Genomic DNA, 14,952 nt, shown 5'->3' on the forward strand with positions numbered 1-14,952 from the left:
CATGTAGCACTACTTACAAACTTCGAGATACTTGAGAATATTTTCCATGACCTAAGTTTAAAACTAGATTACACAAACTTGAAGTGTTTTCAAACAATATACGTTCCCGTTGTACGTAGCACTTTGTTAGGAGTTCAAGCTGTTAAGAACGGAAACGGATAGAACCGTGTTTATATGTAATATAACTTATTTGGAGCATATTCCACCACCTTTGTAGTTTGTAAATTTCATTCCACAAATTCATGATTGTTTTCTAGCACTTTCCTTCAGCTTGATATGAATTTTATATTTCACCGTAACATTATAAATATCGTTAGATTATAATCTATCTCGCGAGATTGTTAACTGTTTTAAGATAGTGAACCGAAATATACTGTTTATTTATAATAAAATGCTTTATTTTTGGAATGTAAATTTCAGCTAAATAATAAACTAAAACTATTGATTCCTTTTTTTATATAAATTAAACAAGATCATAATGAAATTATATTAAAATATGTTTATTATAATCTAATCTAATAAATAAAACTCAATATACATCATAACATTTTAATACATTTTAATTACAAAGATAATGTACATACGTACAGTTAAGTGATACTAATTGATTTTCGACATGTGTACAATTTTTAAACATTTATTTATTTATTTATTTTGATATGTATCAATAGAGGTTCATCGGTGTTTTATTCAACATTTGTATATAAAAAAGCAGTAGCTACTGACATTTACTGGTTCTTCTTAGTACATTTAGTGTAGTATTATTTATCTACATTTCAAACCAGAGGAAGAGTTTTTTTTTCTATTTTGTTTTACTTCCTTTTTTAAATTTACAGAGAAAGTTTTTAATAATTTGTAAAAAATATATTTTAAAATAAATTAATATTTCTTAATTAAAATAACATCTTCTCTTAACGTAATATAATTAATTAAAATAGTTAATTATACTTGTATGGTCGTCGCGTCCATGTTTTTATTTTTGACACATTTTTTAAAGCTTTGAGCATATCATCTAGAATCGCTTTCGTTTTATAGAATTTTAAATGACTGTATTCCTCTATGAAATAATCATCGTAATACGGATTTAAAATTGTTATTATTTTATTTTTATAATACACGACTTCATTGATAGACTGATATACCCATTCCTTGTTCTGTCGAAGTTTGATCGTGTTGATATTATGCGTCTGAGAATAGAAGTCTACGGCAAATAGATCATTATCGAATTCGTTTAGACTATTTAAAATGTTCGTATTAATCAGATCCCAGCTTAAAAAGAGCTGATAGAGCTCATTGCCATCAAAGTAGCATTGATTTGTATCAAAATAATCAATATCAATCAAATGACTACAGTGTAAAAGTCCAGAAAATTCATCACGTAAGTATTTCATATAAAAATCGGTTAGGTCAAAACTTTCAACATTTTCGAGACCCTCCTTAAATTTCTTTATCAATAGTAAATTTAGGAATAAACTCGGTATTGATATAGGTAATAATTCGCAAGGAGGTTCCATATGGTTGTATCTCGACCAGCCTGTTAAGATTATACCTTCGAAGTTGAATACTTCATTTTCTCCGCCAAATTTGTAATCCCTGATCTTATTCATCCAACTAAAGTTATTCCATAGTCTCCTTTTTATGTTTGGGTACGTTGCTGCTCGACCATCTGCCCCCTTGAACGAGGATGCGATCCATATATTCTTGAATTTCTTATAATACTTTCTCATATTAACGTGTGAAACTCTTACACTTTGTCCGTAATCCCAATATACAGGTTCAACTTGGTGGTTTATCCTCTCCCAAGTGTTGATAGGGATACCTCGGAACATGTCATCCCATATTAAGACAGTTGTATTGCGACTGATGGTTTTAACGAGGTCTGCTACAACTTGAACTTGACTCAAATAAATTTCTCTGGAATTGAAAAAAAATATTGCTTCAAATAATATAAATATTTAACATTAACAGTCTGTAAATTTCTCAATGCTGGTCTAAGACTTCCTCTCCCTTTGAGGAGAACGTTTGGAGCACATTCCACCACGCTGCTTCAATGCAGTTTGGTGGATTAACATGTGGCAGAATTAGACACATGGAGGTTTCCTCACGATGTTTTCCTTCACCACCGAGCACGAGATGAATTACAAACACAATTTAAGCACATGAAAATTCAGTGGCCTGCGTTTAAACCCGCAATCATCGGTTTGCACGGTTGCACGATTTTAACCACTGGGCCATCTCGGCTTTATAAATATTTAGTTTTGATCAATAAGATTGTTTGATTTTCAAGTCTCTGAGGGCCTTTCATTAATTATTTAGACGTCTAGATAAACTGTCAAAACAGGAACTTCGAAAAAATAGTATAAGCACACTTTAAATTACTATTAGGTTTGTCGAGTGTCAAGTGTTGCTGTAACGCACACCAAGATAATAAAGTTGGCTCGATTCTTTTAGTTATTTTGTAGTGCCACACTCTATTTATGTATATAAATAATAATCTAAGGGGCCTATATCAGGTGTAACTAAAGCATTATATATTGATTTATTCTTAATAAATAATGGAATTACTAAAAAAAATTGTTGTAATAATTTTATTAACTTACGTATGCGGTAAATTTTTTTTCAAACATCGTTGACATTTATTTATATTGAATACTTCATCGCAGCCAATATGCAAATATTTAACCGGGAAGATTTTTTCGTGAAATTCGATAATCTGCAAAGGAAGTGTTTATTTTATTAATTATATAAAATTTATATATTAAACATGTAATTAATAATAAAGTAAAAGTAAAGTAATGGCTAATAAATGTCCTGCAGCTGAATTAGAGCATCATTCGGATATAAATTAAATATATAAAGTAAATTAAGTATTATGTAATTAATATGAATTTTTGGGACTACAGTTTTTTTTAATCACGAGATATTTAATACTTACACTTATAAATTACAACATATATTGTATATATTGATACTATGAAAAAGACTAATCTAAATAATCTAATAAGTTAATTAGCCACATATATAGTTTAACTTAAGCTATTTTACAGTGTGGCAGTTAAAACTATCTATTTTTTTAATGTTCGAAACAAACATAATTACTTCTCGACGGATATTAGGAAGGGCAATGATACAATTGTGACAAAATGCTCCCGCAATGCAAACAGCTAAAATAGGAGAATCGTCGTTTGAGACGCCGTGAGATCTAGAACGCCTATTTTTATTTTATCATCCGAACAATTAAGAATTATCTACTGTAAGTTTAAAAATAATAACAGAACGTTTGTGTGCTAAACGTTAATTTATCATTAACGACTTCATAAATGATGCTATCATCGTCTTGGACGTTTCAAAAATAATGATGAATAGCTGTTAAAAAAACAAAAATATCCCGCGAATTTCTGTCGTCGGTTCTTTTTGGGTTTGAGGTGTTTATTTCCGAACCGGTGGGTTTTATATCCATTAATAAAAACGTGTAATACTTGTATGTTGAACAAACATATTTGATTATGAATTGAAGGATGACGTCATATATTTAACTAGCTGTGCCCGCGACTTCGTTCGCGTAGTTGTCGGAAACACTATCATGATTATCGTTTGATTGCTCACGTTGGTTTTTGTTATTATAATCGTCAATAAGATTTAATAATATGTTTTACAGTACTTCAGCGTAGATTATATTTTTAGTTTTATTTTCTTGTGGTAGAAGAACATACTGATTTTGCCCGCAACCCGATCTTGACAACGCGACATATAGTTGGCCGTGTGAAAAGCAGTCTTGACGTAAATCGATTCCTACGTGTTTAAATGTTTGGCCCTGTGATTTATTAATGGTTACGGCAAAAGATAACTTAATGGGAAATTGAATTCTTTTAAAATTAAAAGGTAAATCATTTGGAATCATTGGGATGCGAGGTATAAGCACTGTTTGACCAACTGCCGGACCAGTCAAAACTGTTGCAACGATCACGTTATTGCGAAGGAATTTTACTTGAAGGCGGGTCCCGTTACATAAATTTGGTGGTTTAAGATTTCTGAGTAAAATTACCACAGCACCTATTTTTAACTTCAGGGAATGTGGTGGAAGGCCGCTCGGGTTTAAAGAATTGAGAAACTCTTGTGGGTAATGGACATCATCTTCTTGATCCATTACATTATCAATAGATGTGTAGGTAGTTATATCGCCTGGAAGTTTGGTTAAAATTAGGTCGTTAATTTCGTCAACGCTACTATTTCTCGCCGCCAATATTGCCCTTTGACACATCCATTGGTAATCTTTATTTTCTATTTCGACGATATTAGGGTAAACTTTTGATATTAAATCCTCTATGCTAGTCACTTTTTCTCCTAAATCGCGATCAATTTCAATTTTATTTTCAGAATGAGGTACTTTTCCATCTCCTATTAAAAGTAACTTTGAAGGAAAATTTGTACTTCCTCCCCCCAAATGTGCTCTCATATTCGTAGATAGTTTTAAGGTATGGACAAATTTCCATAACGGTGAACTTTTAAGGCAAGACCTTACAATGTCTGCTCTTGTTCCTCTTAAAATTACCGGTAAAGTTTGTCTAAATAAATTACCAACATCTGTGTTTTTATTGCTTATTGTTATACGGTCAATTATGACAACCCTTTTCTTAAACATAAAAGAAATATTGTACAATAGTGTACGATTGCGAATATTTTTTTTGTTAACAATTCGATGCAGGTGTATCGACATCTGGATGTAAGACAAAAGAAAAAGTCAATTGTAAATAAATAAATCACAAACAAAATTCATACTCTGCCTAAACAAACAAAACGTTCAACAGGAAATGTAATAGTAAATCTGAATGACTTTTCTTTGTCTTGGATTAGGAGAAAAGTTCATGAATTGTAATACCTGACGGTAGACATGTTTGCTTAAACACTCAATTTTGATTCCAATTTTCTGTCATTATATAGGACCACTATGTACGTATAGGGTTTAAAAAACATCAAGAAGAAGTGTATTTATCGATAGACCAGATTTACAAATTTGGAGTATATCATATATTTACAAACCTACCTTGGCTGACACCGCCTCCGAAAATAACAATAATTTTAACTATAATATATTATCGTAATAACTTTGCTGACTTTTAAATAGTCTAAATATTTTTAATTTCATTTTACATAGTATAAATCTAAAAAATATTGTGATCATTGTTTGTTATTCATAGGTTTGTGTTAAGTTAGATTTAAAGTGGGTAGGTACATACTTATCTCCTTGCGTGGAAACACAGAACGTACCTACATATTGGTAAGTAGAATAAGTTACTTGATTATTAAGTTGTAGAATAATAAGCAATTATTTTTTACTTTTTAGAGCATATTACTTTTTTTCTCTTTTGAAGTCGGTTTTTTTTTTGTCAAAATTTTTGTTTCTAAAAGATTCGGCCGAGTATCGCTAACGTGCTCCTTAGAATTGTTCCGTTCCCTTCCGTACCGTTACTTTGTCAAGGATCCTATGCTCAGAACCTTACCAAACTTTCACCATAGTACCCTTGAAGTATATCCTTTATAATAAAAAAAGAATCATTAAAATTGGTTGGCACAATTTTGAGTTATTCACCTATTTATCGCGCACATACATAATGCACATTTAGGACTTATATCGTTTTCATAGGGATACCATCATCGTAACAGGATAAAATTAAAATGTGGCCCCACGGGAAGCACTACCTTTCAAACAAAAAAAAATTATCAAAATCCAGTGAAAAGTTATGAGGTAACAAACATATAAAAAAAAAATACAGACGAATTGATAACCTCCTCCTTTTTGAAGTCGGTTGAAAACAAATAATATTAACTTAAACGTAATAAGATAAACAAACCGAACAATAAGAAGTTTAGATTGTTTCTCCTTTGGTGTTATTATTTCATAAGGTGATTATAGTACAACCGTGTTGAATATGCTTGAACGTAATAGAAATTACTTGAAATATTGAACTACTAATTTATTTGTGTAGTCATTTTAAACGATATTCACCTATTTGCTTATTTGCATAATTTATTTTCTCAGTGATGATTAATCTGCATCGGTGAAAGTATCGCTCGCCATTTTGAACTTTTTTAAGTGTGTAATGTTATTTTTATACCTTATTTATACCGTGAAACGTTTGAATTGTTTACTTGCAAAGTACGAAGGAATGTTCATTGAAATTTTATCTTATATCGTAAGTTAAAACTACAGCAGATTATGATTTAAATGTAATCGATTTTAAACGATAAAAAATAATGAGCAAATAAGCTGATAACAAAACCTAATTTTGATAAATAATTTAACTATTAAGAATGTTAATTTTTTTAAGTCGTTATGTGCATTGCTACTTCGCAGAACTACACCGCGGGTGAGAGTGGCGAGCGCGGCGGCGGGGCTGACCCGCCTCCCCCTCAGCCGCCGCCGCGCCCCGCCTGCTAGCACACTCATTTTTTTTATTATTAAAAGAGGAATATATCTTTCATACACATTTTTTGAGTAACTTAAAACGTTTATGCTGCGCACGCATCGAAAGTCCATAAATGTGAATAATTTTCCCCGTTTTTGCAACATTTCTCACTGTCGCTGCGCTCCTATTGGTCGCAGCGTAATGTTATATAGCCTAAAGCCTTCCTCTATAAATGGACTATTCAACAAAAAAAGAATTTTTCAAATCGGACCAGTAGTTCCTGAGATTAGCGCGTTTAAACAAACAAACAAACAAACTCTTCCGCTTTATATATTAGTATAGATTGTAGGATTGTAAAGAAATTGTCAATTTACATAATATTATCCTCTTGACTCATCTGTATGTCGAAAATTATTTCCTATCGGAGCATTGTTAAACGCAACCGCTTAAGATTTGTTTAATTTAAAATTTATGATATCACAAGTACTGCCTTTTTATACAACCAAACCAAACCAAACCCAAACATTCCCCGTAAACGATTTAGAGTATTCCAACATCTCTACGCAGAACCAAAGGATCGAGGGATGCGCTCAAAAAGAAGAAATGCAAGGCAACTTTATAAGGCTGTATCATGAGGTATCGAGTTCAAACCCAGAGTATCGAGCTTATTAAAAACTATTCAGGATTCAAGGATCAAGACATTTTCAATAGCAGCTCTAAATTTGGAGGTGTACAGTGGTTATATTTCTGTGCTTTCGAAAGCATGTAATATTGTTGGTCCTAGGACTGTATTATCAGGCGGCATTAGCAGTCTTTACGGATACACTTAAGAACTACTATACTATAGGGCGTTGGTTAGTCTCCTTTGACAGATATAGACCAGGACGTTATTAATTTTAATATTTTAAAATACTTACATTATTATTATTACTTGTAATATTATATTAGATATAAATATAGAGGATAATTGTATATTTATAAGAGGCAACTGTAAAAACGATCGCCATTTTCAGTCACTGATCCCGTAGACGAATTTAAATCTGGGTCAGACTAATTGTGTTATTAATAATTCTCACATACGAGTACACTACGATGTAATGAAAAATCGTTAACCCTACACACTGACCACCCGGTCACGAGGTAAGATAAAATATTCATGGCGAGAGAATCTTAGATACAATTCAATTTACTTTGATCTAAGTCTTTTTACATTTCAAATATTATAAATGGGAAAGCAAATTTCTTTGCTACTCCTTCAAGTCTTCAACTTCAAGCGATTATCATAAATTTTGGCACACATGTTGTGATAAGTACAAACATTATAAAGGCTTGCCCAACACCTGCCTCATCTGTCACAAGCGGGCCAAGCTAGGAGTGGAACTAGTCTTGTATATAATTTTTTGCCTTTTTTATCGTGGTCGTTACTGTGATTATATTTTTAAATAGTTTGAATACTTTAACCATATTAAAACTAGGCGCACTTACATTTTAAATATCGATGATTATTTGAGACGTTTTATTTTGTTTTATGAATAAAGTATGTAATATTAAAATAAATCTATAAATTAACTAGCAATAATTGTAATTTTTGAAACCCTGATCAAATCTCATTTAACAAATTCAAATTTAATATTAATACTGATTGGTCAATTGCTGCTGATGACGCAATAGCTAACCAATGAGAGTGCACCCTTCACTAGTATATGTCTGTTTAGTCTTTCAGAAAATTAATAAAAAGTTGCAAAAACACAAACCTGTTCAAGCATTTTTTTTATAATCATCTGGCTTTCTGAATTACTCGGACATATTGAATCTGGATAAGAGGGTATTTCTCTTAAATGCTGGAACTCTGCTAGCTTCAAAACGTGTTCCATGTGACCAAAAGTTTGTACCAATGGAATTATGTCGAACCCTAGTTGTACGGCCAATTTTAAGAATTCCTTCAACTGTTAAATAATAAAATTAATGTTAGTACTTAAACCATAAGCGTATATATTTAAAATATAATTTTATCGTCGTATTAAATGAGGTTAGTCTAAGGTTTTAGAAATGTAAATTTTTTACTTTAGACACTAGTTTAATGTTAAATGCATACTTATAGTTAATAAAAAAAAAACACGGTACTACAAGATCATATTGAGTTAGAGTTAACAGAGTTTATTCTATACATCTAAAGCTTTCTAGCACTAACTTTTAACTTGCTGGTAGGGCTTTGTGCAAGCCCGTCTGGGTAGGTACCAACCACTCATCAGATATTCTAGCGCCAAACAGCAGTACTCAGTATTGTTGTGTTCCGGCTTGAAGAGTGAGTGAGCCAGTGTAACTACAGGCACAAGGGACGTAACATCTTAATTCCCAAGGTTGGTGGCGCATTGGTGATGTAAGGAATGGTTAATATTTCTTACAACGCCATTGTCTATGGGCGGTGGTAACCACTTACCACCAGTAGGCCCATTTGCTCGTACATCTACCGATATATATATATATATATATATATATATATATATGTATATCACTTTGAATTCACGTGTTTTATACACAGAGCCATCTCTGCTCAAATAATAATAAATTGAAAACAAAAGCTAACTATTTAAATAGTTTTATAACACAAATACACACATAAAGAAACCACTATATTGTAACGTACCTTGGGTTTTTCATAGCAGTTTTTCGCACTTATATTGACTAATCTGCCGTTATATGGGAACATGTCTTCGTATTCCATAAGGAGACCCGTAACTCCAAGTTCTTGGAATTTTGGCAACAGGGTCTTCAGATAGCCCAATTTCGGCGGAGAACCTTTGAAATCCAAATGGACAATAACATTTGGTAACTTCAGATAAGAAATATTCCTCTTTCCCATATCTTTAGATTTCTTTGTGAACACATCCTCAAATAAATTATACGACACGATAATATATATGGATGTCACTATTCCGGTTATTAATAAGCACTTTATTTTGACTGGTAGCCGTTTTGTAAGTAGACGCATTTTTTTTTCGATATGGCGTTTCTTTGCACGCTATCACAAAATATTCAGCCAATGTCAAATATGATAGAGAACTTAGGAGATTGATCAGGTCCAAACTATGAAGGTTTTATTGATCCATTGATTTATTATTTAGAAATGAAAATTTATTTACACTTCGCATGACAGATGGACTTATGACAACTTCGGTCTGTGAAATACTATTTGAAATGCAGATAGAACCTCCTTTGTAAGATTTATTTGCCTCAATTGATGGTAAATCCATAGATTTACCATCAATTAGCATATTCTACATAATTTATATTCACTTTTCTGTTATACGTGTGTCGAGTGACTTCTAACAGCATACTGAATAATTACGCCTCCGCCTTGGACTTGTAAGGCTTCCGCTAATGTTGATTATATAATGTCTTAGCAAAAATGATAGATTGAGCGTGTATTAGTCTACGTACACATATGAGAATACATTTATCTTTATTTCATATATATGTAGGCTAACTGAAAAATGACCACCTAATGGTAAGCGGTCACCATCGCCCATTAACATTGGTTCTGTAAGAAATATTAACCATCCCTTACATCGAGACCTAATATGTTCCTTGTCCTTATATTACACTAAGTATTGCTGTTTCATGGTAGAATGGTACTAAACTAGACGGACTCGCACAAAGCCTTACCACCAAGTAGAAGTAGCAGTTATTTGAATTTGCTTATACAGTATACGGGACATGATGAAAATATGGATCTTAAACGTTGATTATGGATTTAAATCTGTACAATCTTCACTGAGAGATTAGTGCCTAATTTTTGTTTGTTTTATAAAAAATACCTCGAGAACTGCCTTGAAGTAAACACCACTAGGAAACCTTTGTGGTGTCGGATACAATTCTCCTATATACAGTTGTCCTCCAGCCCATTTACGGGGCGATGAAGTGGAATAATTGCATTCATTTTGTAATTTCTTACTTTCTTCAGTCCTTATATCAAAATCAAATCAAATCTAAATATAATATTTATTTATAATATACTTATGGGACTTCAGAATATCACGTTTTCGAATCGATTCAATAATAAATTAAAATTGCGCGATTTTTAAGACATTTTCTGCCTGGCACAACCACTCTGTGGAACCAGCTTTCGCCGGCGGTTTTTCCGAACCGATACGACTTGGGAACCTTCAAGAAAAGAGCGTACTCCTTCCTGAAAGGCCGGCAACGCACCTGCAAGCCCCTCGGTGTTGCAGATGTCCATGGGCGGTGGTAGTCACTTTCCATCAGGTGAGCCTCCTGCTCGATTGCCACCACAAACATAAAAAAAAAAAATTTTAGCTCCTTATTTATACCAATGAGTGAAACTTCCCTAACTTTTTTTATAGTCTCCCGATTTTATTCGGTTACCACTACTCATAGACGTATTAATTTTAATCATTTCATACACAATTGATGCACCATCAATATTGGGAACTGGGATGTTATCTCTTAAGTAACTTTTTAAACTGGAACACACCAATACTGAGTTTTGCTGTTTGTTGGTAGAATGTATATAATGAGTGGATGGTATCTGCCCAGACGGGTAGATCAAAGCTCTATCACTAAGTGATAACTGATAAACTATTGAAACAATAAATATAAAACTTATACCATAAGATGCTGCGTTTTTTGGAGGAAGTTTAGTATATGAACCTAAAACGGTTTTGTTTGTAACAGATGTATGATGAATAGTAATAGTATGTAGTTGTATTTTAACCGCACTGCACGGGAAATCATAGTTAACATTCATAACATATAATGTACATTATTGATAGTTTTTCTTTGAATATAAAATAAGCGATTGAATTGAACGAAAGCACGGACTCTTTGTCAGCGGAGTTATAATGAAAAAAATAATATTTAATAAAAAACCGGTATTATATTAAAACTATTCTTTAAATTAACGCATGTCCTTTTTTAATTATAAAATTGATTATTTCCAAGTAAGACCTTAGCTCGTAGAATGTTGCAATATAATAGGAACATTAGAATTTCGAAAGCTTGTAAAGTGGATAAAACCACAGAGCTTTCAAATTTATGGCTACGATATTAGATTAGGAGCAAAGTTGTCGGTATCAATTATAGTTTTGGTTGCCTATTATATTTAGTTAAAATATTTTAATTGGATAATTACAAGCTATTAAAAACCAACCATAATAGTTCAACGGTGTATTGGCCGCCTACAGAGGTGAAATTGCGGTACCGGAAATCGTGCCAGCTGCAAGATTAAGCTTGATAGACCCCCCTACATGGGGACATGAATATGAGGAATATTAGTAATTTTCAGAAAAAATAATAGGATATAAAAAATAAAGTGAGTTATATTTCTTGATTGTGTAGTAAATACTAAGCTGGAGAGTATAGGTTTTTGTTTACAAGTATAAAGAGAAATAACCGAAAATGTATCACTGTAAGGGCCAAGCCCTTTCCTCTTCAAGAGAAGATTGAGAGTTTATTCTACCTAGGTGCTTCTAAACCGATTGATGAATATAATATGTACTCGTACATGTGGTAGTTTTTCAACCAGACTTCCGTACGATGTTTGCTTTACTGCTGAACACTACATCGATAATAATAAACACAAATTAAACACATGAACATTTTTTGTGTACACACTCGCAATCTTGAGTTGAGTCAACCTCTTTCACTATCTATCATATCTATCTACATATTTATTAAATACGTAAGTCACTGTGACCTGAAATCTACCTCTAATCAGGTAACCAGGTTAAAAATAAATTGAAAAAAATATATATATTAGTAACTATTATAGTTACTAATACGTATATATTTTTCACCACCACCATCATCATAATCCTATTGCTATTAATTACTGCCATTGTTGACTGTGCATGAAGTTACAACTAAAACAATTATTTATATAAAAGCTTCTAAAACAAATTAAACTTTAAACGGAAGCGAGTTTACAACATTGTGTTTATAGATCTCCAAGTGTCTGTTAAATGCGTTGGCCAGTAACGAGTTCATATTTTGTTATAGCGTTAGTATGATGTTATGACTAGAGTTTATGACACTGTGTTTTCATCACTAACAGCAGGTTGCCAAATTATTTTGTTATATATATTTTTAAATATAATTTCAATGTGTGAAAGACGAACTGATGCTTAACTGTAATAACTATTGAAACAATAGTTATTAAACTTAAAACAGGAGATGCAGCGTATTTCGGAAGAGGCTTAAGTGCTTTACATAGTTTTATAAATTTATAAAACTTTACCTATAGCACACAAACAGTTTACTCCCATTTTACTCCCTCAAGGGGTATAAAATAGCATTTGTCGTTCTTAGGGAGTCAAACTATATCCGTATCAAATTTCATCCGAAGCGATTCAACGGTTTCAGCGTTAAGAGATAAGAGACAGATTTCGCATTTATAATATTAGTATGGTTTATCATACAAGCAGCCACGCTTCGCCGTTACACCCGCCTTTTAATTAAGACAATAGTCTTAACGAGTCTTAGACGTGACCAGCGTGATTTTCATATTTTTGTTGAGTATTACGACAGGTACGCAAATATTTTATCAAATATTTTTTCTCTGAAACATTTTGTGACTGGAATTAAATAAAATTTTCATTTGAATATCTTCAAAATAACCCGCGGAGTTTCCAGTTCAGAAGATAACTAACACAATCAATTCAAATTATGTTAAAGAAACAATTAAGAAGTCGAAGTCTCCCTTCAAATTATCAAAACAATTTTGTTTACGATACTATTATGTAAATTTGTATAAGTAAATTTTACACGCGAAAAATGTGTTCGTCTATATTTTCATTATAATATTTTTTTCTATGAATTGTAAGTTTGTAAATCGAAATTACTAAGAATTCCCTTGGAAATTATAAGAACATTGCAAACAATAAATCTACTTACACACTAGTGTGGAAATACATTAAAAAAACAATAAAATTATATTATATAACTTTATTATTTTACGTATTTATTTATATTTCTAAATATTATAAAAAAAAAAATACATTCTGTTTCTGTCTGAATATGTATGTATGTATTTTGATACGGTTTCTGTCTGAATATGTATGTATGTATTTTGATACGGTTTTTATAGAGCGGTGAATGAGGAAGGTTTTTATATATATAACTACCGACCTAGGTGAAATCTTAATACTAAATATACTACATAATGTGTGCGAATGAATTTCAGTCAGTTCAGGTAATATTGATCTATATATATTAAATGCACAATGTATTTAAGGTACTTAATTAGATAAGGATTAATGCTGTATTAATGTATTAATGTATTACTTAAAATCGCTTCGTAAATAAACCATTATTTCTCGTAAAAAGTAGAGGATAAAAAATGGTTATTGTTGGTTATCTCTAAGAGATAGATATATTTAATCATGGACTTTTTTGTAGACCTTTTTAAGATGGACAACACTGTAGTACATTATTTTGATATACGTATCTCGAAGGGTTCATCTACTATACGCATACTAATATCAAATATACGCATTTGGTGTTAAACTTTTTGACTCGGGTATAGATAATAATTATTTTATCTCATTTATGACATAGTTGTATAAACTAATAAATAAATAAACGTTATAAAAGCAATATACCTACTTAATATTTTCTTCCATCCGAGCAAATCCAGGGCGAGTCGCTAGTGTGGTCATTAATAATAAAACAAATAATATGTCAGTCTGTCATAATTGAATTTTTATTGGCGTGACCTTGAAAAAAAAATGCATGTGTCAGATAAAAGGATGACGTAAAAAATAATAGTTTAGCCCAGCCGTGGCATGCTCACAGGCTATAAACTTACATAGTATCAAGATAATATTTATAGTGAAAGATGTATTATTGTAATGATTAAAATAACGTATCTTCATTGTATAAATTTGCTGGAAGTCCCACTAAGAGTTCTTAGTGAATGGTATTAATAATTAAATTACACGTGATAATTAATGTCCCTTGTTTGTGGCTTACCAATTACCAGACGTCATTATCTATGCGTGTTACAAAATAGACGGACATTAAATTTGTATGAAAATTTTAACACGTGAAATAATATAACATGTTAATTTGGTTTTAAAGCCTACATTATTTTAACAAAATACTGATTATATTGGACACATTTTATCAAAGCACCTTTGCTATGACAAGATCGAAATAGCTAAATAAAGAAAATATATACATATATATATGTTATAATTGACCATTCACTAAGGTTTAGTTATATATAAAAAAAGTGGTTAGAACGCGTGCATCTTAACCGATGATTGCGGGTTCAAGCCCAGGCAAGCACCACTGAATTTTCATGTGCTTAATTTGTGTTTATAATTCATCTCGTGCTCGGCGGTGAAGGAAAACATCGTGAGGAAACCTGCATGTGTCTAACTTCTACGAAATTCTGCCACATGTGTATCCACCACCCGCATTGAAGCAGCGTGGTGGAATGTGCTCCAAACCTTCGCCTCAAAGGGAGAGGAGGAGCCCAGCATTGGGAAATTTACAGGCAGTTAATGTTGTGGTAAAAAAATAT

General features: G+C 31.9%; 1 protein-coding gene across 1 annotated transcript; it reads right to left on the reverse strand.

Moving 5' to 3' along the window:
* Positions 1–535: 535 nt before the first annotated feature.
* On the reverse strand, positions 536–9,612 carry LOC113402719 (hexosaminidase D-like). Its single transcript, XM_026643027.2, has 4 exons — positions 9,055–9,612; positions 8,162–8,353; positions 2,601–2,713; positions 536–1,914 (listed from the first exon to the last, which is right to left on the reverse strand). Exons 1-4 carry the CDS (start codon positions 9,397–9,399, stop codon positions 939–941), a joined length of 1,626 nt encoding a protein of 541 aa, XP_026498812.2. The 5' UTR covers positions 9,400–9,612; the 3' UTR covers positions 536–938.
* Between the last annotated feature and the right edge of the window lie 5,340 nt (positions 9,613–14,952).

This window comes from Vanessa tameamea, chromosome 24, assembly GCF_037043105.1.
Source record: "Vanessa tameamea isolate UH-Manoa-2023 chromosome 24, ilVanTame1 primary haplotype, whole genome shotgun sequence".
In the NCBI taxonomy this organism is placed as follows: Eukaryota; Metazoa; Arthropoda; class Insecta; order Lepidoptera; family Nymphalidae; genus Vanessa; species Vanessa tameamea.